The sequence below is a fragment of the Myotis nattereri genome (assembly GCF_964212035.1).
Source record: "Myotis nattereri genome assembly, chromosome: 14".
In the NCBI taxonomy this organism is placed as follows: domain Eukaryota; kingdom Metazoa; phylum Chordata; class Mammalia; order Chiroptera; family Vespertilionidae; genus Myotis; species Myotis nattereri.
Genome location: NC_138089.1, coordinates 20,903,771 through 20,930,255, shown reverse-complemented (window position 1 = coordinate 20,930,255; position 26,485 = coordinate 20,903,771). Strand labels below are relative to the sequence as shown.

Here is a 26,485-nt window from a genome sequence, read left to right as displayed (position 1 = left end):
GCAAAGTGGTAGGGAGATTTCCCATGCAGTAATGAGTGAAATGGACTAAGACATTGGCATGTGTATGAATGTGTGACTTAAGCCTCATAACACCCAAATCCATGCCATGACAAGGCACAAAATGGCATTTTACATCCCCTAACCTCCATAAGCCCAGACTTAGGAAGATTTCACTTCATGTGAGATGTTCCATACGTCAGCTATAAAATTGCCATTCATAATGTGTAAGTTAGTCTTGGCCATACAGTCATCTGATGCTAATGGGAGAACAGCAGGACCCTAACTGGGCTGCCGCTGGGCTCTCTCCGAGTTGATGAGCAGACATCTGCCTGCTTCGTCATCTTGTAAAAGGCGCTTATAACTTACATCACCGTATACTGCATGGAAATTCTGAAGCAGACGCTGTGGAAGTCAGAGGTGGTCTGTAATGGAAGCGAAAATGTAATAAACTACACTTTCAGTAGGTCTCCCTAGAGCGCTTGGGGCTGCAAGCCTCGTGCCAGGGTTGGGTGTAAAGGCTTAGTTTCTGGGCACCAGGATGTGGCTTGTTTACTGGGTGAACAAGCCAGCTCTCCAGTGCCGGACCCACCTGCTGGATGGCGGGGTGTGGCACCGGTTCATGCAGCGACAGCACCTGCCCGGCTGCCTGGCTGCCTCTCCCTGTGCCGGGCGCAGGAGCCCACTGCTACTGTCCCCGCTGGCCCGGCCTCGCTCGTCAGTGTCTCGGTGTTGTCCTCCTTCGTGAACGTCATCAGCCAGGTCTACAGAAGCCCACACTAAGTTTCTAGCTAGCATTTGACACCAGGGTACCTACACAGAACAGGCTGGCATTGGGCCCGTTCCTGGCATTCATTGAGACTTTCAGGATCACACAGGTAATCGTTGCCATACTGCCCTTTCAGTCAGTGACTTTTCCCCAGCCAGGCGTGGGTTGAGGCCGAACCTTCCTCCATGGGTGGCTATGCCAGCTCTCTGCCGTGGGCCAGTGGCGTGCCACGGTGGGAGCTCTCAGCATTTCTGTGTGAGGCCTCAATGCAGAACGGATGCTCCAGCCACCTTCTCGTTTATTCAGTCTTTCCACACATGTTTATTGCACATCTAAAATTCTCAGGCCATAGGTGAAGCTTTGGGAAGGCACAGAGATAAACGAGACCGGGTGTCCTTGACCTCTGACGGTATAGCCAGCTCAGCGGGGCTTCTGACTCCTGTCCCCCTTCGCTCGCATCTGCCACGTCCTCCAGAGTAGCAGCACCTAGTGTGTCTCTTAGTGGCTTGTCCCCAGAGCTCCTGGGTCAGCTGAGCATGAACGCTCTTGGTTCATTGTTGGCTGTTTTTAGCTGCCATACGTCATCATTATTTGTAGTATTAACTTGCTGTGCTCTCTCCCCCAACCTCCATTGATCTTTATTTTCTGTTGCCTAATTGATTTTCATGTTGGTTTTATTTTTAGAAAATTGTAGCGGCAAGTATATATATACATATATACGGTGAAGTCATTAAAGCAAGCGCACTTTAAGACTGTATACTTGTTTTTGGCTTCCCCACCTTTGGTTTTCGCTGAGTTTCACAGGACATGCTGTTGGTCATGGTCATCTAAATTGTTTCCCGCTCACCTTTTGTTGTCTCCAGCCTGGGCCTGAGCCAAGGCCGTCGTGGTCAGTCATGCTTGGCCCTGGGGCTTGCCAGCAAAATCTTCAGGAATGAATGATCCAACCTGGAAATGAGAAACCGAGCTTGCATTGTATTCTTTGCAGAAACATTTTGGATGGCCCTTTCCGTTGTCCTGCCTGCATGCTCACCCAGCCCTCTCCCTCCTGTCACCCTCCCGTGGCCCCGGCCTGCTCTGTCATAGTTTCATCTCTCTCATGGACTTGTCTCCATCACTTTCATCGCCACATCACCAAGCTGCTAAAATGTCAGACGATGCCTGGCAGGCTCACTTTTGCTCCCTCTCAGATGCCTGTTTGCTCTTTGGTGAAATGCATCATATTCTCACTAACCTGAGAATGGCTGCTTTGCCATTACCATCGTTGCTGGGGGGCAACGTACTTATGTAGAACCCACCTCTGCCTTTTTATTACCTACAGAAGAGCATGTCAAAGGTCAGTAGGGAACCCACTTCCAGGGACCCTAGAATTGCCCCTGGCTTGTCAGGGACCCAGTTCGGACCAGGTGTCCAATAGCTGCAGTCAACTTCTTGTTCTGAACCCACAGTCAGGTTGTCCAACCCCCCATTCCATATGCTCACCCTTTTCTGGGGACCAGGTTGCTGGTTTCTGGACACAGACTCAGCAAGTCCTTCCTCCTGGAGGTGTTACAGGCCAGGTCAGAAGTCATCAGAGGGAGGGCCCCCCCACAAAGACTGGGTTCTCCAGGGCACCTCAGGTTAACTGGTTCTGGGATGTTGGTTTGCTTCCTGTCTGAATTGAAAAATTGCATCCTTTCGGCTTTTCCAGCAAAAGGTGGGAATTAATTCAGAAAGTGCAGACTGATCCCTTTGGTTGCACTTGTTGGGGGCTGACCCTGAGCCTGCATCTCAAGGGCCTGCCTGGGAGCCCTGTGGAAGGGGCTGGCGAACATCAGGAGAGCCCCAGGGACCTCGGGAGCTTCCTGACCCAGCATATCGTTTGGCCTCCCGAGGCTGCGGATCATCTCTCTGGAGGGGTCCCAGGCTTGGAAGGAGCCCCTGAGGCCATCTAGTCCCAGCCCCGAGGTGACACTGGAATCCCCTCTGTTGGAGACTGATCGCCCAGCCTCTAACAGCTGCCCGGGGAGCAAGTCCTTGCCCCGTCTGGGGTGTCCAGTGGTTGATCTCAGGGTCCAGCAGTGTCCTCCTCCACTCCTTGTGAGGAAGATGGGGTGGAGTCTAATCTGTGCATACAAGTAGTGAACCCCCTCAACCTCCAAAGAACCCATGGTCGGCTCTGACAGCCCCGGTGGGCTTTTCTAGGGCTCCCACTCTGCAGGGCCAATCCGTACCTACAGGGAGAGATAGCTGGTGTGGGCGGTCCGCTGGAGATGTGGCCCAGCTTTCCCCTGGTCAGGACTGCAGTTCCTGGCTCTGGCACCACGTTAGTTAGAATCACCTGGAAGCCCAGAGCTTAGGCACCCCTCCCCCCATCAATGAAATAAGAATCTTTGGGGCAGGACTTAGCCATCAGATTTCGTCAGTGATCCCTGGGCAGTCTCATGTGCCGCCGGGGTAAGAGCTGGCCTGCCCTTTCTGCAGGCTGGCATTTGCAGTGTGAGCAAAGCCATCCTCAGGGTCCTTCCAAGGTGTAAGATATTTTAGCAGCTTGCACTGTCCCACGTGCTGCCAGCGACACCTCCCCCGAGCAGCCTCCGGCCCAGTGCGGCCGCTCGGGCGCACGCTGCTTGATGTGCTGTTTGTTCTTGCCTTCCTCCCGTGCATGTTGTGCTGCCTTGTCCCTCCACAAATGCTGTCTCCTCCTCCTCTTTGCTTTTTTATTTTTTTAAACAAAAGAATATCCATGGTGTTAAGTCCATAGCCCAAGATTTGTCAACTTCAAAGACATCGACTGAAAGAGAGATGGGCACTTGGAAAGTCAGGGTGGCTGCTGACTTACCCATGTCAGAAGGAAGGGGGCGGTACAAGGTCTGTCAGACTCGGAGCAGGACAGAAGCAGCAGCAGAAGGGGCCTGGCCAGAACAGGTGGCCAGGAAGCGTGTCTTCCCCACCCACAAGCCCAACTCACAGGCTGTGTATAGACATTTCAAGTATATGCTGCAGAGGGCTCTGTCTTATGCCCGCTCAGGTCCCCTTGGCATAGGTGTCAGAGGTGTGCACAGGCATACACACTCACACACACACACACACACACACATACACACACACTCACACTCACACTCTCAACACACTCACACACACACACTCTCACAGCCTCACACTCCAGCTGCATGGCTGACCGAAAGCCTTCCTGCACACATTGGGAGACACCGAGAGCTCAGCAGAACTAATTCCTTCATTTGTTAAAGTCTTAAGTTGAATACCACCATCTGTCCCTTTCAGGAGATGTCAGTTGTTTGAGGTGAGATGATAGAAGAGGAGAATAAAAACGGTGACCTGGGGCTTGGACAGACCCACTGCAGAGTTCAATCCTAAGCACCCCAGGTGGCCCAGGAGCCCCTTTGTACAGTATCAGGCCTGTTAGTCCTGGGTGCGCAATCACGTTGCTGAATTTCAGTTGTGATGGGATGTGCCCAGATTTTTCCAGGAGTTTTGTGGAATTTTATTTTTGGTCTTAAGAGGCAGCTGTTGATAAGAGTGAGGCTTCAGAATGGAGCCGTGATGGTCCCTGTATCCCTGGGGAGGAGGACCCATCAGATCAGAGTGCGCGTCCATGGCGCACACAGCCCTTAGCTGCACCGAGGCACCGTGCGTACAGAAAGGCTACCTAGCAGCCGAAGCGCACGCAGCAGTGCTGGGCCCCAACCAGAAGGGCCTCCTTGCCTTGGGGGTCACCTGGTAGACCAGCTGCTTCAGCAGAGGTGCCACTCCCGAAGGGAAGCAAAAGACCCTCATTCCGCGGTTCTTGTTCAGCCCTCCCTGTTTAATGTAAAGATGCCTCCTGATATTTGCTACAGTTTTCTTACATCCTCATTGCGTTTTCTGAAGCACTTATCGAGCATCGAATAAGTGCCAGATCCCATGCTGGGCACTGAGTGGAGTGAGGCAAGGCCCTTGCCCTCTGGGGGCTCCCAGCCTGAGGGGGAGGCAGTGATACAGGGCGGTGAGTGCTGTGATTCTGCACCCCAGGGCCCCAGCTCCAGGCGCCCCGCCAGACCTCTGCTGGGGCAGAGCTACCGAAGCTCAGGGCAGGCTGGTCCTGAGCTGTTGCTCCCCAGTAGTCACGCAGAGCTGAGCTTTGTCTCCCTCATCAGCAGTCTGAGCTGCCAGTGGGCAGTGAAGGGAAAATAGCTCTCCTGCCCCCACTGGCTCAGTCTGTCCAGCTCCCCAGCAGCCTTGCCAGAGATGGCATCATGGGACACACGCTGCCCAGGCGTGTGGCCCCAGGATCAGAGTGTGGTCCAGGGCGCCTGTGGGCCACAGGCAGCTGCCACTCCATTCGCCCTGTTTGGTAGAGTCATTCTGTTCCTCAGAGTTTGGTTGGCCCTCTGCAAAGCAGTGAGTTCTGAGACCCACAGCTCAGATGCAGCGAAGAGAGCCAGGCTCCCCAGAAGACACACAGAGAGCCCCGCTCTGCATTCCGACAGAGGGACAGCTGAGTGAGGTCTTGTAGCATTATCGTTCCTGGGTGCCTGTCAGCCCTAGAACCTCACATCCTGGAGGTGACTTAGAAAGGAGTGTGAGCCTGGGTCCATGGCTGCCCGCCCTCAAGTCCAGTTCCAAGCAGAGTCCCTGGCATTTTCTCAGGGAGGGAGCAGGTGTGTCGTCCTAAGACATTAGCCACACATTTTTTAAAGGGGGGAGGGGATGTCCTCCCGGACCACTGCTTCCTTCCCAGTTCATTAATTCCTGTTCAATCTTTGATTTCTTAAAGCCAACTGAGAGTGAAAATATCCCTGTCCCAACTGCTCCGCCCGGGGTAAGACCAGTGACCAGTGCCCAGGGGCTGGGCCTTTCCCTCGAGTTACTTGGCCATGTCGAGTTTGCCCAGTGTTTCTGTATTCTCCATGATTGTTCTTCCAGAACAGTGTCTGCAGTGGTTTGCATTCATCATCAGTGTCCAGTACTCTTGACCAGCCCAGCATTCACCTCTTAACACACTAGACCACGTGGACATGCATGTGCTGTGTGGACGCAGTTTTCCACGCCCTGTGTTGTTAGCATGTAACTTCTCCTTTCATATCATGCCTTTCAAGGTGAAAAGGCCCTAGAAACACATCTTCAATTCTTACTTCTGTCACCTGTGTTTGCATCTGTTGCTGTTTTTCTGAAAAGTGTTGCATGTTCTACTTTCCATTGGGTTTGACCTCTCCATGATAACCCTTCAGAACTCTGAAGAGAGCAATAGAATCTCCATCACCTTTTTCCGTCTTTTCCGAGTGATGCGATTGGTGAAGCTTCTCAGCAGGGGGGAAGGCATCCGGACGCTGCTGTGGACCTTCATTAAGTCCTTTCAGGTAAGAGCCGGGCCACGGGCTTCTCTTTGTCTCTGAAGAGCCTATGCAAGTCAGTGATTGTCCCCCATCATGGCAGATCCAGACTCTCTTCTGCATGACCACGGACCACCTAGGTCACGTGACTGCCCGGGTCACATGACCACCTAGGTCAATAGAGAATATGGAATGCTGGAGGGACCCGACCCTTTGTTACTTGGGTAAATGAAATAGGATTACCTCCTTAAAGGAAGCAGAAAAGAAAGCAGTAAGGACTTGCACCTGAGAGTTCTGCACCATTTCCAACTCAGAGAGATGTGGAGCCTCTGAGTACTCAGTCTGGTCCTCCCCGGAAGCCCAGTGGTAAATGGTGATGTCAGAGAGCATGCTGGGTCCCAGAAGACCCCAGAAGCCTCACAGCCTCTTGCTAGGGTGGCTTCTCTTCATATGGCTGCAATGGTCCTGTCAGCTGGTATAGATACGAATCAGGGACCACTTCACCGGGGCCAGCACATCTCACCAGTGTCTTAGCCAGTGCCTGGGAGGGTAACGGAGTTGAGGACACTTAGGCATAAGCCAGGTCTCATCGTCATTTGTGATTCTTCGGGCTGGTCAGCCCAGTTCTAGTCTATTCCTGGACAGAACCTGGCTTCTCCCGTGCCTTCCAGCACCCCACCCGGTACTCGAGTCCTCTGGACTGAGAGTGGTATAGATTCTTGTTAGAAAGGTACACCCATGTAGGGAATTTGTAGATAGGCACAAGCATTAGAGAATGAATCTTATATCTTGTACTATTATTATTATTATTATTTGACTATTTTAATTCAAAAGTAATAAATGCTCACATTAACAAGGGAAGCGATCCAAAGATATATAAAGAAAAAGTTCACACTGACCCCCACCACCTCTGAGGAGACCAGCATTGACTTCCCAGAAAGCGTTTTCCCACAGAGGGTAGGATGTGAACACATAAAGAGGAGAAGGGAGTAGATCCAGGACCTCAAAGAAGGAAAATCACAAGGCCCGGTGGGGAAATGTAGGAGGAGCCAGAATGCAGCTCTGAGACAGGAAGGCGGAGCGGGGCCTGAGGTGGGTGAACCTGGATCTTGGTAAGGGATGAAACCCTAGACCAGTGGTTCTCAACCTTCCTAATGCCGCACCCCTTTAATACAGTTCCTCATGTGGTGACCCCCAATTTCATTGTTACAAATTGAACATAATTAAAGCATAGTGGTTAATTACAAAAACAATATGTAATTATATGTGTTTTCCGATGGTCTTAGGCGACCCCTGTGAAAGGGTCATTCTACCCCCAAAGGGGTCGCGACCCACAGGTTGAGAACCGCTGCCCTAGACTGTTGTTATTAATATGGAGTGGAGAAAGCATCAGTTTGTGAACTGCTATAAAAACACAATGAATTCATGTAATAATGTCATTCTTTTAAAGAAATTGCTAAACTTTTTTAACAGATAAATTCATGTCATGGAGTAATAGTTCATAAAACCTGAGAAAGGGTGCCAACAGAATTCTTAAATACTCCATAAACTAGGAAGAAAATGCATGTAGGTATAGGAAAGCCTGACCCTCACCCTGTGGACTCAGTGAAGCAGTCCAGCCGTCAGGATGGTGTTACTGCCCCAGCCAGGCTGGTGGTCACAGGTGCGGAGATGGCACATGTTGGGAAGTGTCACAGCCACTGCCTTTAGCGGGCAGGAGAGGAAGTTGATGATTTAAACATGTGTGCCTGGCATTAGGGCTAACAATCTGGGCATTCCCTGAAGGTGTGCTGGGCACATGGACATCTTCTGTCACGTGGGATGAGATAAAACAGCAGTTGAAGAACACTGGGTCAGAGGGCCAGGGTTCTGACCTGACACACAGGCTCGTATCTGATGTTCCTAAGGAGAACCCAGGCTTGACGACCACCCAGGTAGCTCCTTTCTTCCCTGGCCCAACCCCCAACTCAGTGGTTCTTTCAGAAAGTGTGCATTTTAAGAAAAGTGTCTTGTTTTCTAGATTGACAGCCAGAAAGTGGTTCTTTCACTCTGGCCCAATAATTCCACTCCTAAGACTTCTCCTTAAGGGAGCACTTCAGCAGACGGCCAGGCGATGTTGCAAAGTGCTAGTCCTTGGCAAGGTGAACTACAGGAGCCCCTCGCTCCCATGCACACAGGCCCACACAAGCAAGTGGGAGCCATCTGAATGTCTGATCCGGAATGGTTTGATCAATTGTAGAGTTTTCACAAAGGAATCAGTGATGAATGTAAGCATTATTATGAGAGTGGAGTGTCAGTGGTGACACTGCCTAGGGTTAGGATCCACTGTTCACGACTGTGGGAAGCTGTCCTGCCTGCAGCTCTGTGACACTAGGTGTGCACATGGCTGGCATCTTCAGGACTGAAGTCATGGTGCTGGGCTAGGGTTTAAAAAGTCCATTCTCTCTGTGATGTTCTTTCCATATAACATGAAAGAGAAAAGCATGTGGGCCCGTGTGGGTCTTCAGTCTGTACCCAACAGCACGGGGACTAGAGGCCAGCGCTGAGCCGGGTGCTTCCTCTCTTCCAGGCGCTCCCGTATGTCGCCCTCCTCATAGCCATGCTATTCTTCATCTACGCGGTCATCGGCATGCAGGTGAGCTCAGGGCCCCGTTCGCTCGGTAGTCCCAGATCTGGGGCAAGATGCACCTTCACCAGGTGAAATGGAAAACCAACACGACTGCTGCTTAAGAGAAAGATGTGGCTCTAAAGGAAGGAGCCTGTGACAGCGAGAGCCAGGCTCAGAAGAGCAAGGAGGGGTTGGACTAAGCCAAGAAAAGCTGGGTTTGGTGGTTCCCCTCACCTCCACTCTGAGTCTTGGGAGAGTCAACTGATCAAGAAAATCCATAGTTGATTTTAGCAACAGGAAATGGCAGACTCAGAGAAGCCAAGATTGTCCTATTTTCTGCATCTGACCTGGGACCACTGTCTTGCCTCAGTAGCACCTTGAGGAGAAGCATGAGACCCAGTCTTATGTGACCCGGCTGGGGGGCTACAGGCTACTGGCCAACTCCTCCCGGGGTGGGGAACGGGACGGGGCTTCGTCAACAGCAGCCCTGACCCGAAGCTGCAGTGGGCAGAGCCTCCAGGAGGAGGGGGAGGTAGGGAGCCCCCCGTGGAGCCGAACCTTGCTGGGTGGTGTCTGCCACGTACTCTGTGGGTTCGGTAGATGCCCTCTTCCAGATAAGGGAGGGGTGCGAGTGTAAAGAGGTGGCGTGATTCCAGAGGAGAGAAGGGGTCATGCTTATTTCTTCTATTCCGAAGGCAGAGAAGGATTCACAAGTCGCTAGGAATCCTAGCAGGCGTTAGGAACCGAGCGTCACACCCTAGGGTCCCTGTCATTCAACAGCATGTGCGCTGTGTGTGCCCCGAAAGGCCCTCTGTGGCAGGACACTCTCACCTGGCCCAGAGCTGTCTCAGAGAGCTGGGAACTGCATGCACCTACCACGCGGGAGGCTTAGCCTGCCCCACGCTCTCCTCAAATGTCAGTCTGCTTCTCTGAGTCCCACACGTATTTCCTAACTTCCCCTGACCCTGGAGGGAAAGCCCACCCTGCCCTCCGTGGCCGACGGCCCCACGCTTGTCTGCAGCCTGACCTTTGTGCACACCCGTTCTCTTAATTTCCGGGCGCACCTCCGGGGCCTCAGTTCTGGGCCTTCATCTCACGCCCGGGAGCCTCCCTGACCCAAGGCCCCGCCTCCGCTCTGCGGACCTCTCTGTGCCCCCCTGTGCAGCTGGCCCGCCAGCTCTCCTCCCAGGGCTGCTGCCTGGTGCTTGCTGTCCTGTCCCTCCTCCAGGGTCAGAACTCCCTGAGGGGAGAATGCATCTGCCGCCACATGTTCCTGTGGTCAGCATAGTGCCCGGCACGTGGGAAAGCCCTGTGGGTGTGGATCGAATTTGAGTTAGTTCTAAATTCAGACAGGAAGAGTTTCTTTTTTTAAAACGACAAAATCTATTCTTTTTTTTCCCCTAATAATTTCCCCACCTAGATGTTTGGGAAAGTTGCCATGAGAGACAACAACCAGATCAACAGGAACAACAATTTCCAGACCTTTCCCCAGGCGGTGCTGCTGCTCTTCAGGTGACGGAGCCCTGCACGGGGCGTGGCTCCAGCTGTGGGCTGCAGAGTGACAGAGGACATGAGTTACTCACCAGCGTGGCCGTTCCCAGTTGGTCCTGGTGGCTTTCTGTGCTTGTTTGTTTTGTGTGCTTAAGCAGAGACACTAACCGCTCAGCCACAGGGGAGTGTTGCTGGCTTGTAGAAACTGCTGTGTTCATTTCGACTGTGGTGGTTTAAGGTTTATCCCTCTGGGACTTAGTGGGTCTACTCAGGGAACTGGAAGGAGATGAGCGTACGCGTGGGAGCACCCACTGAAACACAACCAAAGACAGGTTTTGCAGGAGCACAGAAGCCTTTTGCACAGCCAGTGGGGGCACATCCTAAGATGTAGAATTTGAAATTTTACAGGGTTGCTGTTAACCCCAGTTAATTAACTCTGCAAACAAGGGTGCCTCAAAGTGAGAGAACTTTCTAGAAATTATACAAGTAATTGATAAGGACTCCGTGGCCAGATAGCAAGCCATTTGCAAGTTAGGCAGTTTCCAGTCCTTGGCTTTCAACAGGTGAACGGAGTCTTATCAAGTTGTGAGATGTTAAGTCATTAAAAGAGAATAATCAATAAAAATTTTAACATAAGGGTTTAAAGAAGAGAAGGCACAAAACCAAACATCTAATTTTACAAAAAGAACTGATGTGCTCGTATCGATTGATATAAATCAAAGGAAGTTATAGCAGCGCCTCCACTTATACTGAAATAAATTGCATTGGAAAATAAATAGGAATTTCATATCTTCACTAATTCACACTGGCTTGTCGACAAATTCCTTGGGTGTTGCTGCAATGAGAAACTTTTTTTTTCTTCTTAAAACATTGTAGAGGTCTGAGCCTCAAATCCCTCTGCGCCTACTAATAACCCTTCCTTTGCTCGCTCTGAAAAAGGTGTGCGACCGGCGAGGCCTGGCAGGAGATCATGCTGGCCTGCCTCCCGGGGAAGCTCTGTGACCCCGAGTCGGATTACAACCCCGGGGAGGAGTACTCCTGTGGGAGCAACTTCGCCATCGTGTACTTCATCAGCTTTTACATGCTCTGCGCCTTTCTGGTACGTGAGCAGGAGGGCTCCCCTCTGAATCGGCAGGTGTGGTGTAGCATTGGAAATCAGACCAGGAACGGTGCCCCACCCACCTGCTGGGGGTATTCCGTGCTGATGAGCAGCTCCCTCCACTTGGCAGGCTTGGCCAGTTTTTGTTTTAATTGTCAGTGGTAAGCACCTTCCTTGTGAGCAGGGCCTTCACCCAATGACGAATGACACAGGCTTGGGCAGTCCCACTGCTTGGGACTGCTGGTTTCTTTATAAAAATGTCACAGCCCATGCACAGAGCAGTGACTTAAGAGTGTGAGTTATTTGGTAGCAGTGAAATGCTAACACTGTGGTGTGCTTCAAAGATCCAGATAATTCATCCCCCCGCCCGCCCCTGGGACTATACCAAAGCCGCCCCGGGAAGCCAGAAGTCTGCTTCCAGGCGGGGTTTCTACAGCCTCTCTGGGGAAATGGGTTCACGGGCTTCGTGCCCCTATACTGAGGGAGCACCCACCGGGGTCGGCCCAATTCATGACTGCCGCTGAGGCTCCTCCCTCTGATTTGCTTTCATAGATCATCAACCTGTTTGTGGCCGTCATCATGGACAACTTTGATTATCTGACCCGGGACTGGTCCATTCTGGGACCTCACCATTTAGACGAATTCAAAAGAATATGGTCAGAATATGACCCCGAGGCCAAGTAGGTTGGGAAGGATGCCCTGGCTGTTTGTGGGGGGTGTTTCTGGAACGGGGGCTGTGGTTTGGGGAGGTGGGATGGACTGAAAGCTCAGCACTGCACCTGGACCTCACGCTCCGCTTTGTCTCAGGGGGCGGATCAAGCATCTGGACGTGGTCACCCTGCTGCGCCGCATCCAGCCGCCCCTGGGGTTCGGGAAGCTGTGCCCACACAGAGTAGCCTGTAAGGTGAGTGTCCCCTTGGGTGTCTGACGGCCTCTCTTGCAGAGACTCCCTGTTTCATTCAAAAACCACTCAGTGACCTTCCCTCGCACCTGCAGTCAGGCGCCCAGAATGTGGAGACGAATGACACCTGGTTCCCATCCTTGAGGCACTCCCAGGCGTGTCACTCGTGGGACACCCTGTCACCCAACGATAGGAATAGGAGGGCAGTTATGTCATTCGTCATTGGGTGAAGGCAGGGGACAGTGACCTTTGCGTCAGGCACAGGAGGAGAGACGTGGGGGTTTGTCAGAGATGGAAGGAGCAGAGAACCCTGACGCAGAAGCAGAAAATGGGGCGTCATTGGTATGACTGGAACAGAAGAGGAAGTGGTGGAAGGGCACAGGCGCACACGGCGTGGCTGTGAGGAACCTTCCGGGCCATGCTGAGTTCCAGGGAAGAAGCACGGGTGGACTTCCGTGTCAGAGGGAGAAGTAAATGGGGGCAGGGGACGCCCGGGAGAGCTGTGGGGACTGTCTGGGTGTGAAGTGACAAGAGCCAGAGTGAGGGCAGTGGGAGGGGAGAGAGGAGGTGGCTGAGGGCTCCACTGAGGAAGTGGAGTGGAGAAGACCGGGTCCCCGGGCGTTGCTAGCCTCTGTGCTGGTGGATGCGGCACCGTGCCCCCTGCGCCGGCGCTCCCCTCCTGAGCACAGGCGGTGGCCGGGCTTGGCTGCGTGCAGACCTCCCGATCCATCTCTGCAGCTCTCACCTCAGACCCTGCTCCCTGGGAGCCCTGGCTGAGCTCACAGTGACTCACCTGGAGTCAGCTGCAGCAACAGAAAGAAGTCCCTTTCTAAAAACTCTATCCTGTGGGAACCCAGCCAGCCTGCACTCCAGGGTTGCTGGGCCGGTGCTAGACAGACCCAAGGTAGCAGAGTCGAGTCTACTGTGTATTTCCAGCTTTCAGAGATTTTCCCAGCCACACCCATCGTTCCCTGCCCCGAAGCACCGAAACTTGCAGAAACCATGTGGACTCCACAAGGGTCGCCCCAGGGCAGGTCCTTAAAGGACACTCTGTGTGTCCGGAATAGTCACGTAGCCCTGCTGCAGTTGTTGGAGGACCTGAGCCCCCTGCCTTGTGCCTGGCTCACTGTACCTGGTACCACATTTTACCCTCACGACAGCCTGAAGGATGGTGCCCAGAATGGAGGCCTGACCACAGGACACAGGGAGAGCTAGTTTTTGAGAAAGGGAGAAAAACGCTGGCACAGTGAGATGATTAAACAATCAAGGTGAAACACCAAGAGCATCCCACGGGCCAGCATCTGTGTTTCATGACTAAAAGCTTTGATCTTTGTCATGTCAGAGCCCCAGGTGGTAGGTGCTCCTCAAATGGCCGGTGAGTTAAATTTGTAGGGTCGACTGGAAAAGAGATGAGGGAGAAACAGAATAACTACGGGAAAGGGCTGCGCTGCCATCAGTCCTTCGCATGCTAGTAAGAAGCTTCTCTTTCTGTTTGCAGAGACTAGTTGCCATGAACATGCCTCTCAACAGTGATGGGACAGTCATGTTTAATGCAACCCTGTTTGCTTTGGTCCGCACAGCTCTTAAGATCAAGACGGAAGGTGAGCGTCTCCTGGGAGCAGGTCAGGGGGCAGAACTGGGAGGAGATGCCACCTCCCGCCTGTGTTCTCCCTTCTGGGCCTTTCCTTGTCGAGGGGGGGGCCCTGGGAAGGGCGTGGTGAGTGCAGTGAGAACCTTTGTGCTGGTGGATGCACTGTTCCCACCTCCCTCATCCCTCCTTTCCTTCCTTTATGCTTCACTTTGTCCCTGGGAGTTTTGAGGCGACTCAGGCCACTGCTTACTAGAGAGCGGCAATAGGTGGGAGATCAGGGCAGAGTCGGCACCGTCACCCCTGAGCTCCCTCCAACTGACCCTTCCTGCTTGTGTGACCTTTGTGAGGGGTTTTCCTGTTCTGAGCTGTAGGTTGTTTCTCTGTGGGAAGGAAAGGAACACACCTACATCAGGGGAAGTCCTGGGGATGAGGTGAGATGATGCCTGCAGAAGGCCCTCTGCAGTACTGGCCCGTGGTGGGAAACACTATTACGACCAGCGTCTTCCCAGCTGAGACCAAAGCACACGGGTCTCCGGGGCCACACTCAGCCCTGGTAGAATAAGCCTGGAGCACGGCCATTGCTGTTGTCTCGGTGGCAGCTTCACAGGTGGCATGGGAAGCAATTGCAGCAGGTGGAGGGGTGACCATGGGGTGGAGAAGCAGAGACTGTGAGGCAGGAGGGGGAAGAGGGGCCAGCGGTGGGCACTGCGGAGTCCATGGGCAGCTGTTTTCCCGCAGCCCCGGAGCTCAGGGTGACTCTGTCCAGCAAAGCCAGTCCCCGCAAGCTCACGGGCTCCTTGCAGCGGGCTCTTCTGCACTGACGTGTCTCAGGGTGACTCTATCCAGCAAAGCCAGTCCCCGCAAGCTCACGGGCTCCTTGCAGCGGGCTCTTCTGCACTGACGTGTCCGTTGAGGAGACAAACATCAGCCCAGCTGATAAGGCCAAGATTGCCGGGGTCCTGCCCCAGCAGGTCCAGGGGTCCCCAAAGGTGTGGACGGAGTCGGCGAAGAAGGAACAACACAGAGGCAGCGTTCAGTTGATCAGCAGCCTAGCCAGGATCTCTAGCCAGGATCTCCAGCCAAGTTCTGGTCTGGATCTCCAGAGAGGTTCTGCGTCCATGTTCTCTTGCTAGGTTCTCCAGATTCTCCAGCCAGGTTCTGTAGCCATGTTCCCTCGCTAGGTTCTCCAGCCAGGTTCTGTCCAGGTTCTCCAGCCAGGTTCAGTCACCAGGTTCTAGTCAGGTTCTCTTGCCAATTTCTGTAGTCAGGTTCAGTCCAGGATCTTTTGCCATGTTCTCTCCAGTGAAGTTCTTCTGTCTGTAGGTTCTGTGTAGGTTCTGTCTGTGTAGGTTCTGTCTTCTTTCTGTCTGTCTCCTAAGTTCTGTTTCTTGTTGTCTTGTTACAACTGTATTTATACCAGTTGATTCAATCCTATCAATCTCTATTACAAAGGTTAGGGCGTTTCTTATCTCCATTCCAGGGAGTAAAGATTATGTAGCTTAAGCATGATTGTTTGTAGTTAAAGTGATTAACTGCCCGCCTGGCACTTAGTTAAGGAGTTTCATCCCCTCCCTAACTTCAGGGAAAAATCCCTACCTGGGGAAACAACCTTTCTCAGAGAGGAGACCTTGGTTAAAACACATAGTGCCAAGAAGGTGAGCAAACATATTAAGAACAGTATGCCATATATGCCAGGTCCCTTGAAACAGCAAGGATGGACCGGCTCCCGGCACAAGATGATGCGGGTGCTACGGATGAGTCCACACAATGGGAACTGAAAGTCTTATGTGGGTGGAATTTAGTCTGGGTCTTCAAGGACAGAGGCAGGATTCGGCATTCTAGGCTGGGAGCAGCGGGAAAGGTGTAGGTGTGGGCTTGGGAAGGTAGAACACGGATTCCAGAGTAAAACGTGGTCCTTCCCACCCACGGTGGAGTGACTGCAGCTGTTAGGTAGTGTGAATGCCCCTGACCGGGGAGCCTGCGGGGAGGGGCACCCATCAGAGGGCCGTGCCGCCACCCGAGGGCCATGTTCCTACCCAGGTCAGCTTGGGGGTGTGGGGGGGTTGGAGCAGCATGGTCCCAGCAGAGGGATGGCTGGCCAAGAAGCAAGGCTTGTTTTCTCCTCTTGCTCTTTGCATCCAGGGAACCTGGAACAAGCTAACGAAGAGCTGCGAGCTGTGATAAAGAAAATCTGGAAGAAAACCAGCATGAAGCTGCTTGACCAAGTTGTCCCTCCAGCTGGTGGTCAGTGCAATCTCTTTCCTAAGTAGCTCTTGGCCAACACGTGGGTTTCAGCGGTCATATCTGCCGCCAGCTCGGCTGCGGGTTGCTTTATGCATCAGCTAGGTCGCTGAGGCCAAGCGCTAAAGACAGCCGCCGGCCCTCTGGCGTAGTTACTTGGGGTCATATGAGCAGCATTCCCAAGGAGAGGCCTCAGCGGGAGGGAACCAGACAAGGTGGCTGGAGCTGGGCTTTTCTGCTGGGGGTGGGAATTAATGTTAGAGGGCAAGCCTGCTGCCTCAAAAGGAAAAGTCTAGATTTTTGGGGTCCAAAATGAAATATTTAAAGCTAGTTTCCATGTATCCTTTAACATAGTGTTGAAAGCTTCTCACAAAAAAATTGATAGCTGTCAGAAAATGGTATTTTCAAAATGCCCTTGTCAAGACTGAGTTTACTACCATAACTAGCCAAAAAAGGTCCCTATCATTAGAATTTAAGTAGGGACAGAACTAACAGGCATGCTTTTTTCTTTCGTTATTTATCAAGAAATAACCGACTAAACTTTTTTCAGATTTATATATGTAAAGTTATACATATATAAAGTATATATATATATAATTTATACACTGTTTTTCCACTTTCGTTTAAGTGCACATGGACTTAGAAGTTGAGGTGGTTGTTTTTCGACTTTTATTTTCACGTTTTAAAGGTGCAGGATCTGTTCAGGTCTGGACACTGACTCCAGAACCCTGGGCCAGAATGGTGGCCAATACCTCTCCCTCTGAAAAGGTGACAACCTCTGGCTCTTGGGGAGAGAGAGCGTTGTGCGGGCCTGCTCTGGTCCTCGGCATGAAATGAGAAGCAGGACGAGATGTTGTCACTGCAGGGGACACCCATAGCTAGCACGGTCATGGCTCGAAGCCGGGGAAAATGGCCCACAAAGGGGCAGCAAAAAGGCCCCCCAGACCAAAAAGAACAAAACCCTCAAACTCTCTGCCCTCCCTTCCCCCGAGAACTGGTCCTGCACATTTGTCCGCGGGAGAACTGTTACTGTTGTCCACAGAACTGATGCTGCACATTTAAAACAACTCTTCCGTTTCCTTCTTTTCTTTAGAGCTGCACACCCAAGTGCTCGCATGGCTGAGGTTAATCGCTTTCTTAAAAACTGTCGTAACAATGTGCTTGAGCTTTTTTCTGCAGCCTCCATTCCTTTCAACGCTCAGTCTTTCAGAATATTCTGAAGCAATTCTGTTTTAGGGTGGTGGCATGGAATCAGAGTTATCTCTTGCCAACTGTATTCCCCTACAATGTTTCTCGAAATACAGATGCATGCTTCAGAATAGCGGTCTGGGCTGGCTGAGTAAACCTTCCCCTGAAACACCACCTTCGTTACAAACTAGTCTCACGCACATGTCAGGGCCCATCCTGGCTAGACCCCCTTGGACAGCATCCCGTGAAACTTCGTTTCTTTTCATGTGACTTAGAAAAAAGTCCAGAATTTGGCTCAGGATCTAAGCTCCCTTCCTTTGAAAAAACTGGCCAGCTTTTAGTTCTACTAGACGTCTACTAAAAGCTACATATTCTCCCACATTATTGGCCCAATGACGGGCTTTTTCTCTGTATCTCTTTAAATGGAGTGGGTATTAATCTATTTCAAAATGGCATTAGGTGGCACTGTGAAACCCGAAAGTAGAAAAGAGGGCTTCAGGAGGAGATGGGGCCCTCCAGAAGTCCCGTGTCATGGCTTGTGTGTGTGCTGGGATAATGTTGTCGGGCTGAGTCTCAGATAAGCGCTGCTGCCACTGCAGAAGGTGGAAAGGCCTGGGTTTCTGGCTGCGGTGAGCAGACCCTGAGTGAGGTGCTGGGCAGCATTCTAATTCTGTCTCTTTGTTTTTGAGTCTTTCCCATGCCAGTCGGTGAGTGGTTCCCGCCTTTCCCTCGCCATGGCACACTTAGAAAGCGAGAATATTCGTTCAGTCCTCCAGGCCAGCAAGTGGGTAGCTCCCATGGCTGACGGGCTCGGTGCCCTCCCTGCTGTAACCTCACAGAGAGCAGCAGACTGAGCCAGGCCAGCTGTCCCTGCGCCGGGACTGGCCGATGTGGGGTGGTCAGAGAGGCCCTTACAGACCTGGTGACAGCAGGTGCCCATCTCAGGAGGAGTTGCTGGCACAGTGTGATGTGAGGTGCCCCAGGTTGTCATGAGCTTGATAGTAAGGGGCCACTCAGGACGGAGCCCTGGAATACCAGCTGGGACCTGTTCTGTGCGGGAGGCTGTGGCTGGGGAGGCAGCCTGTCTGCTGTCTCCGTCATAAGGCTGACGTCTCATTGCCCATCACTGACCCTTGCTCACGTTCTCCCGTCCACTCTTGTCACGCATTTCCTGGGTCCTCCCCTCCAAGAGGCTCTCCTTGCTTTGGGCCTTCGCTCCTTGACCTGGCTCTTGGGCCCCTTTTCCCTAAAGAGCACTCAGAGCCGGCCCCACCCCTTTCTCTCTAGTCCTGAGCCCAGACACCCTCCCTGCATTCCTTCCTTCTCTTCCTTCCCTTCCTGTCCTGCTATGGCCAGGGGAGGGGAATGTCCGGCCCCGGGCCATATAAGGCCCGGGGAAATCAGTTGCTCTCTCTGGCCCTGCGTTAGGGGTGAGTTAGTTAAATGTTTGACCAAATATGGCAGGCTAATTTTTAAGCTGATAATTTGTATGGCCTGCGAATGATGCTATAAATATCCAAATGGCCCTTGGCAGAAGAAAGGTTCCCTACCCTGTGCTATGGCTTTCACTCTCCTGTTTTTAAGAGCTCTTCCTGGGCTCAGTCTCAGTGGAGCAGACCACGTGGCTCTTGCACCCTGCCCTGCAGAGCCCTGGGTGGCTGTGCTCTGCTCCATGTGGCCCCTCAGGGAGAAACACGTCAGCTTTTCCCCGAGGACACTGTGGCCTGGCTCCAGGCCCGGGGAAGCCCAGACCCCCCTGCAGGAGCCCCGGGGCCCCTCCAGGCTCGCACAGTCCAGCCTGTGCGAAGGGAGGTGAGGGTGGGCCTGTGTGTGCTGGGGCATCCCGGTGTGGAAGGAGGTGGTCTTCTGTGGAGAGAGAGGCATTTTTCCGCAAGCCCCCAGAGAAGGCTTGGGAGTCTGGACTGAGAGGCCGCTGTGGTGCAGCAGGCGGAGAATCCCCCGGGCCCCAGGGATCTCTATGCAGCCAGCAGTGGGTTCCCCTCCAGATTGCAGCCCAGTAGCGAGAGGGACTTGTACTCTGGGAGAGGCCGCCCCACAGAAGAAGGTGGCCTGTGTGGCTGGAGCTAGGCCATCCCCCAGGGAGGTGGTGCAGAGGAGGAGGAGAGCTGGCTTGGCACTCATGTCCCAACCTGACTGGCCTGGGGCAAGTCCTTCAACCTTCTCAGCTGTCAGCGCGGGTGAGCAGATCCACCATCTCAGAGTTGTGGTTGAAGCGTCCGGGCAACCCGAGTGGAGCTCCCTGACTCAGGGCTTGGTACCTGTAGGTGCCCAATAGGAGGGGTGGCCGGAACTGGTGTCCAAACAGCCCCGGGCAAAACAGAGAGCAGCTCAAGGGCAAAGGTTGAAATGTGAAGACCCGCATGGTCTCTCTTCACCTCTCGCCTCCTTGCCCGTGAGGGCATCACTAGACCAGCCTGAGGCAGGTGAGGGACCACGGTTTCACATGCTGCACAAGCCTGGGTTCACGTTGGTGGCCCCTGCACCCTTCCAGACTTGCCCAGCTGGGGTTTGGAAGGAATGCAACGTGTCCTCGAAGTCCAACCACTCCAAGCATCCTCTCTCACAGTAACACTGAGTAGCTCTTGACCAGGGAGTTTGGAGAGGCAGCCCTGGATGGCCCAGCAGTGTCCAGACAGAGACATCTCCCACATGGGCGCTCAACGAACCCCAGCCACGGTGCGTTAGGGAACACAGTGGGCCTCAGTGTCCCCCCACCTGTGTGCCCTACGATCTAGTGCAGTGGATCTCACTGTTGGTGGGTGTGAGATGATAGTGATTCCCGTGGCTCAGTCATCCAGCCCCCAGAATGAGGGCCACCCCAGCAGGGGGCTGCGTACATCACATGCCTCTCCTCCTGTGGTCCTCACAGATCCTCTAAGAGACATAGCTCCTTTTATACATAGAGGTTGAGGTCCTTGCCCCAGATCACATGAAACTCTTACAAGGGCAGCCTGGCCAAAGGTTTAGCTGTGCTAAAGCCTGAGCACTAGCAACCATTCCACCCCCAGCCTCTGCAAATCATGGTCAGCGGTCCGTGCCCACAGGAACCCTGGGCACACCGCAGCCTGGGGGAGCAAGGCTTGTGGAGATCCTGGGGCACACGCACACTGCCAAGGTGGTTTACCCGAGACAGCCAGAGCCTCTATTCTGCCTCATGCATCACCTGTAAAATGCTCAGCAGAGTTCCAGTTGTTTCTGAACAAAGCAGAAGTAAGTCAGCTCCACCATGAGGTTAGTTGGCGCTGTCACTTACAGCACCTCCCACCCCACCCCCCCAAAAAAAAACACACCACACACACACACACACCACAACTAGTTCTGAATTACAGACCAAGAAATGGCATATGGAGGCTATTGGCAGAGTCAAGGGGCACATGAAAATCTGGGTTTGCAGTCACTTTAATGAACCTTCCTCTTCTTCTGAGCTTGTCTGTCCCCTTTCTGAGGTCTCTGTCTTTATCTCCAGGCATTGGGATTTGAATGGTTAATTGCCCTTGGAGTTCATGGTAATTACACATGCAAATCCCTGTGCACAGGGGTGAAAATATGACCTAGGAAAGCCTTTTTTGTTGTGTAATTTTTATTTTAAGTAAATAACCAAGACAGCATTTGATAATGTTACTAATGCGCTGCTCTATTAAACTCATGACAAATGTTATTTTCTGCAATTTTGAGTGTCAGTTTATCTAACTGACTCTAACTTTGAGCCTTAACTGCTTTTGCCGAACCCTGCTTTTTGCTAGAGCTAGTCTCCCTCCTGTGTTATAAGCCGAGAGCTCAGTGCCTCTGCGCTGTCCCCCACCCCTCCCAGAAGCCAGTGTGTAGGCTCTTGGTGCAAATGTGCTGATTCGGGAGAGCTGTGTCTGGTCTCTCCGTTTAGATGATGAGGTAACCGTGGGGAAGTTCTATGCCACTTTCCTGATACAGGACTACTTTAGGAAATTCAAGAAACGGAAAGAACAAGGACTGGTGGGAAAATACCCTGCGAAGAACACCACAATTGCCCTACAGGTGAATTGTTGTTTTGTTGTCTTATCTTTTCACTAACCACTTTACGAGCTTATTTGAAACATTAGAGAGCTGACAGTTCATGATTGAGCAGTACCACAAGGATTTGTTTAAACTGAGATACTGCACACACCCTAAAATGTGGACTAGCCATTTCTGGGCCACCAGGTAAGTGCCTCCGTCTCCTTGCTTCCTCTGGCGACTGCTGCGGCCTGTGGCACAGGAACCCCAGGACAGCCCTGGGAGAGGGGAGCGAGCACTACCCTTGCGCCTCTCTCCTCCAGGCTTCTCCCAAGACAGTGCCCTCCCAGCAGGCACCCACCCACCCCAAGCCCTGGGCTCCAGCCCTGGCTGCCCAGGAAACAGCTTTCCATCTGAACGCAAGTGCTTTGTTTTGTTTCTGTTTGTTTCTTACCCCACTGCTTGTTGGTTTTTGGTCCATTTCAGTAACATCCATCACCTCCTGGTGTGTGTGTGTGTATGTATGTGCGCGTGTATGCGTATGCATTTGTGCGTGTGTGTACATGTGTGTGTACGCCTGCGGTGTGTCTGTTTCTCTGTGTTGTCTCTTGATGGCCGTGAGGCTTGCTGTGCTAATGCTGCTCTCTCCCACCTGGCCACCCTCTGGTCCCTACCCCTAAGCCATGGCCCTGCCCCGGGCTCCTAGAGTGTGGAGGTGGCTTTCAGGAACCTCTGGTTCCAACCAGGGTTTGAGGATACGGAATCCTAGGTGAGCCCAGAGCTCTGGGATGGGAAGCAGGAGTGCAGGCGAAGGGAGTCCCAGTGGAGACCCGCACACAGGGGCCAGGAAGGGGACTTCGTGAGTGCTGGTGGTGAAGAATGCAGGGTGAAGAGGGGGAGAGAAAAAGATGCTAAGAACTGGAAAAAGGGAACTAGAGAGGTTGGCGAGTTGTCAGAAACAGCTGTTTAAATTAATTGAAAGCCCTGTCATCTCTGCTACCCACAGTGCTTCGCGTCCATCGCGAATAGGATAAAGGATTTTTCCCTTGTTAGTTTACTCTAAAATTACTTTTCTGTCCCTGTTATCACCACGCCTTAAATTGGGCCTAACAGTTATGGGTAAGGATCAATGTGAAATAATCCTGCACTTTTTTTTTTTTCTGGGGAAAAATGCCCAGTATTGACTGTTTTGTGTTCACAGTGATGGTCAGTACTGAAGCGAAGGCTTGTGTGTGCTCTCTCTGAGCAAGGGAAGATGAACATGAATGATGATGAAAGAATGAATGAAGGAATGAGGGGTGCATATACATATGTTGGGTTAGTAGATGACCTTATGTAACCGTGACCTGCTGATTCATGATAAAAACCTCTGCTCTACCCAGACAGCTGCAGGGTTGGGGGGAGGGGGGATCAGCTGAATCCAACTGTAGGCTTCTGATCTTCCTTTCTCTGATCACATCTCCTAAAGGCAGCTTGGTGGACCACAGGCTCAGGCAGGTGGCTCATTGCTGTGTCAGGTTGTAGACTTGGTGAGCAAAGCGCTTTCACCTCTGGCTGATCCAGTTTGCAAAGGCGACAGCCCTTTGATCACAGTTCCTACGGAGCCTTAGACGAAGCAAACTGACAAGTGTCCCTTTGACCTTATCTTGGGCCCACACGTTCTTGAGGGCAGTGTGGCCAAGTTGGATGCAAAGAGGGGGTGACGAACATGTTTTTGATGGCTCTTCCTGAAAGGAGCCTTGGGCCTGGAGGGCTAGGCCAGCCTGGTGTCAGAGTGCCCCGGTGCCCTCTGCTCGTGGGACCTGCTTGGTGTGCTCAGGGTCTAGTTGGTGGGGTCGATGGAGTTCAATGACTTTTCTGGAGGGGGAAATGTACTCTTTCATGGATAGCTGTGTCGTAATTTATATAAATCAGGTTAGCTCTGTGTTATGAGGCCCCTCTATTTTCTGTGGAAGGCATGGGTGATGACCACCTCGATACAGAGTTATACCTTTGAGTCCCCAAAACTTCCCAATTCGATGGCTTCAGGGCTTGCTCTGGTGCCTGGAGATAGTCTTTTGATATTTTAAAACCCGAAAAGAACACATAGCTAAACAATTTTCACATTTCACGAATGGGCTCCACGGAGTCTTCAAGTTGAAGGTTCAAATGATGTTAAAGCTGCCTTTTTAAATCATGGGTTAAAAGACTCTATTACATGGTACTACAATAATGCTGAGGTGTGTTACCCCCCCCCCCCCTCCTAAACATTTATCATTTTGTTGTGTATGGAAAGAGTTTCATTTCCTTGGTGAAATGCAAATATTTCCAGTTAAGTGGTAATATCAACACATTTTACATGGTTCCGGTGGGAGTTGATGTTGAGTGCACAGCCTAGAAAATTAAGTTGTGTTCATAACCTCGACAGATAAATTCTGAAAATGCATTTGGTTCTGAAGCAAACATCAAAAGTGGAAAAATTTTGTCTCCTTGGAGGACAATCCTAATTACATTTTTGGCTTCCTCTGCTCTAAAAATGGCTTTCGATGTGATTTGTCACTCTACTTTTAATCAGCCGTAGGAGGCCCTTCCTTCCGGCATGACGAAGGGTAGGTGATGGTGTCGCAGTTAGGGAAACGCGGTCCAGTGGCGATGGGAGAACCGCACCAACAGTGTCACTAGGACGAGCACACAGGTCCTCCAGGGCATGGCGTATTGAGAGGTGGGGTGGCTTGCCTCTCCCTGTGCCAGGGTGCCACACGGCTGACCGATTGCTAGTGGCAGTGGAGTGTGGGCATAGGCATGTGCGTGCTTGTGCTGCGTCGAGTGCCGTCTGTCTGAAGAGCCTCAGAACTGGTCCATGTTCTGAGCCCCTCCCCATGGGACGGTTTTCAAGGACACACAGAGGCACTATGGTCTCCAGCCCTGTGGGCTCCATCTGGGCTCCCCGTGTTCAGACCAACGGCAGTGTCCCCGTCTTTGCGAAGAGGAATGGCTTGAGGAGCTCCTGCGTCCACGTGTGGGCAGGAGCTCAGCCCCCAGTGTCCTCTGGCCTCTGTGGTCTGAATGAGTGTGCAGTTTCCATCCGTCCATCCATCATCATCATCACGAAAGCCAGCCTTCTCTCCGGCACCTCTCCAGAGGGAGCTGGAGAGAAGCCGCCTCAGGCCTTTTGTGTTCTCACTCATCCCCTCCATGCCACGCTCACTTTAGTTTGACTCAGCATTTGCTCTTCATCCATCATTGCTGCATCCGAGGGACCTGCATGTTTCCACGAGAAGAAGTAAATAAAGGAACAGAGCTCTGCGCACGTGAAGAATGTGCCCCCTCCCAGCAACTAGTAGCGCCCCATCAGACCTTCCAGGCGAGGGTCCTGGACACACATTTGTCCAGTGTCTTGTGGAAAGGGGGGAAAAAGACCCCAAAGTGGGAAAAGTTTTGTTCATTTCCTTTTCTTTCAACATTCAAGCATTTCCTTTAAGCAAAAGACGCTCTGGTGCAGTCTGAGGAGAGACTGTCCCTGGCTCATTGTAATGACAGGAGGACTGTAGGGGGATAGTCTTTTGTTTGTTTTTAACCCGTTGGGCTTGAGGAAGAGACCAGTATTTCCAGCTGGTAAAGAGTCCGGTGGTCAGGTATTAGAATGTTGGAGTCTGTACCCCAAGCCAACAGATGGTGACGCTGGTGGTCACGTGGAAAGGTGGGGGGTACAAAAGAAGCAGTGCCGCTTCTCCCCGATGGGCTTTGATCCGGCTCCCGCGGGAGCTCGGCGCATCCACACGGAGGAAAGTGGGATGCGCAGCAGACGTGTCGTCTGTGGAGTACAGACTCCTGTTTCTAAGTCGCCATCGTCTAAAAAGGAGCAAGCTTTTTTATTGTTTTTTTAAAGCATGATTCCACCCAGAGCCGTAAGGCTTTTCTTTTCCTTTCTTTTTTAATCTGCAAGGAGAGCAGGTGCTAACAGATGGGATTTCACTGGCTGATTCATTTGTTTCAGATGCTTGAACGGATGCTTTAGAGTTTTCTGCCTGAGCTACAGCACCAAGCTCGTTAGTCGGAAGGCGTTGGTGGCTGAGGCCTTGCAAGGGAAAAGTCTCGAGTGGGCTTATTTCTACTGAAACCGCATTTCGGGAGAAATGCAGGAAAAAGCAAACCCAAGGCCCCAGGGAGACCCCTTCCAAGCAAAGCAGTCCTGCAGAAGGCGGAAGCAGGGCCGCGGCCAGCTGCGGAGCCATGGCCTCCTGTCGCGGACGCTGCTCACGGTGGCTCTTTTTCGTGGAAGGGAACATGCGAGGCTTAACCGGTTTCCCTTCCAAACAGAGACTCAGAGAAAGGGAACGAGGGAGGGAGCAAAAGAGGGGTCAGCCACCCCACAGAGAAATGAAATGAACACAACTTCCTGATGCTGGCCAGTAAAAAAAAAAATTTTTTCAAATAACAAAAAGATTAAGCAGACCTGCCTAAGGTGGGCAGCTGACTCTGTTCCAAAGTCCTGCATCCCTAGTTTGCCCGGACTCCCAAAGACTGGCAGGCCCCTGGGCGCTGAGCTGGCAGAGTTCCTTTTGTATGGCAGTCAGGCCTGACCTGACCGTCGGCCACACTCTCTGCAGTGACCCGGGCAGGGCAGGAAGCTCAGACACACCCATTTAACTAACACATACACCCGCATGCCCAGACCAACCCAGGCAGCACCTCAGGTTCCATCTTAACGTGTCCACGGGAAGCACCACCACACCCCAACCTCATCCGACATTGTCCGTCTGTAGTCCGTGCTCAAAGCCAGTCCGGGGCTGCCTCTTTGGAAGCGGTGCGGTCTAGTTTCGAGGACACTGGGAGTCAGGGAACCTGGGCTCTAGTCCCAGCTCCAGCATTCGGTTGCTGCGTGACCTTGGGCAAGACACTTAACCTCTCTGTGCCTCAGTTTCCCCATCTGTAAAATGGGGATAACAATGTCGACCTACCTCACAGGGCTGTTGTGAGGAATAGCTAAGTGATTGTAAAGCACTTTGAACGTATAATTGCTTATTATTAAGACTACAACAATAATAATATCCTATGCCTGTTTGCTACCAGAACTTTAAGACATTTGTTTTTCTTTTATCTCTTTTCTGTTCTGTACTGTGGTGATCCGTCGAGAAAGTGAGTTCTCCCCTTCTTGAGATATCTGAAAAGGCATAAATACGTAAACAGAGGTAACTCTGCAGATGGGTTTTCACATCTTGTGAACAGATTTTTGTCCCAAAATTTGCTTCGTGAGGGCCTCCCCGCTGAAGTTCTCAGCCAATGCCAAGCCCTGGTTGAGGAGTCTGTACATCTATG

General features: G+C 52.2%; 1 protein-coding gene across 4 annotated transcripts in view; it reads left to right on the top strand.

Moving 5' to 3' along the window:
* Positions 1–26,485, top strand: part of CACNA1D (calcium voltage-gated channel subunit alpha1 D) — a 296,908-nt gene that overhangs the window by 250,991 nt on the left and 19,432 nt on the right. For all 4 annotated transcript variants that reach the window (XM_081105979.1, XM_081105978.1, XM_081105980.1 and 1 more), the window contains 9 exons: positions 5,977–6,105; positions 8,648–8,713; positions 10,107–10,198; positions 11,117–11,276; positions 11,829–11,956; positions 12,084–12,180; positions 13,676–13,778; positions 15,911–16,012; positions 21,099–21,229. In XM_081105979.1, the coding sequence (XP_080962105.1) occupies positions 5,977–6,105; positions 8,648–8,713; positions 10,107–10,198; positions 11,117–11,276; positions 11,829–11,956; positions 12,084–12,180; positions 13,676–13,778; positions 15,911–16,012; positions 21,099–21,229 (1,008 nt within the window). The remainder of the gene's footprint in view (positions 1–5,976; positions 6,106–8,647; positions 8,714–10,106; positions 10,199–11,116; positions 11,277–11,828; positions 11,957–12,083; positions 12,181–13,675; positions 13,779–15,910; positions 16,013–21,098; positions 21,230–26,485) is intronic.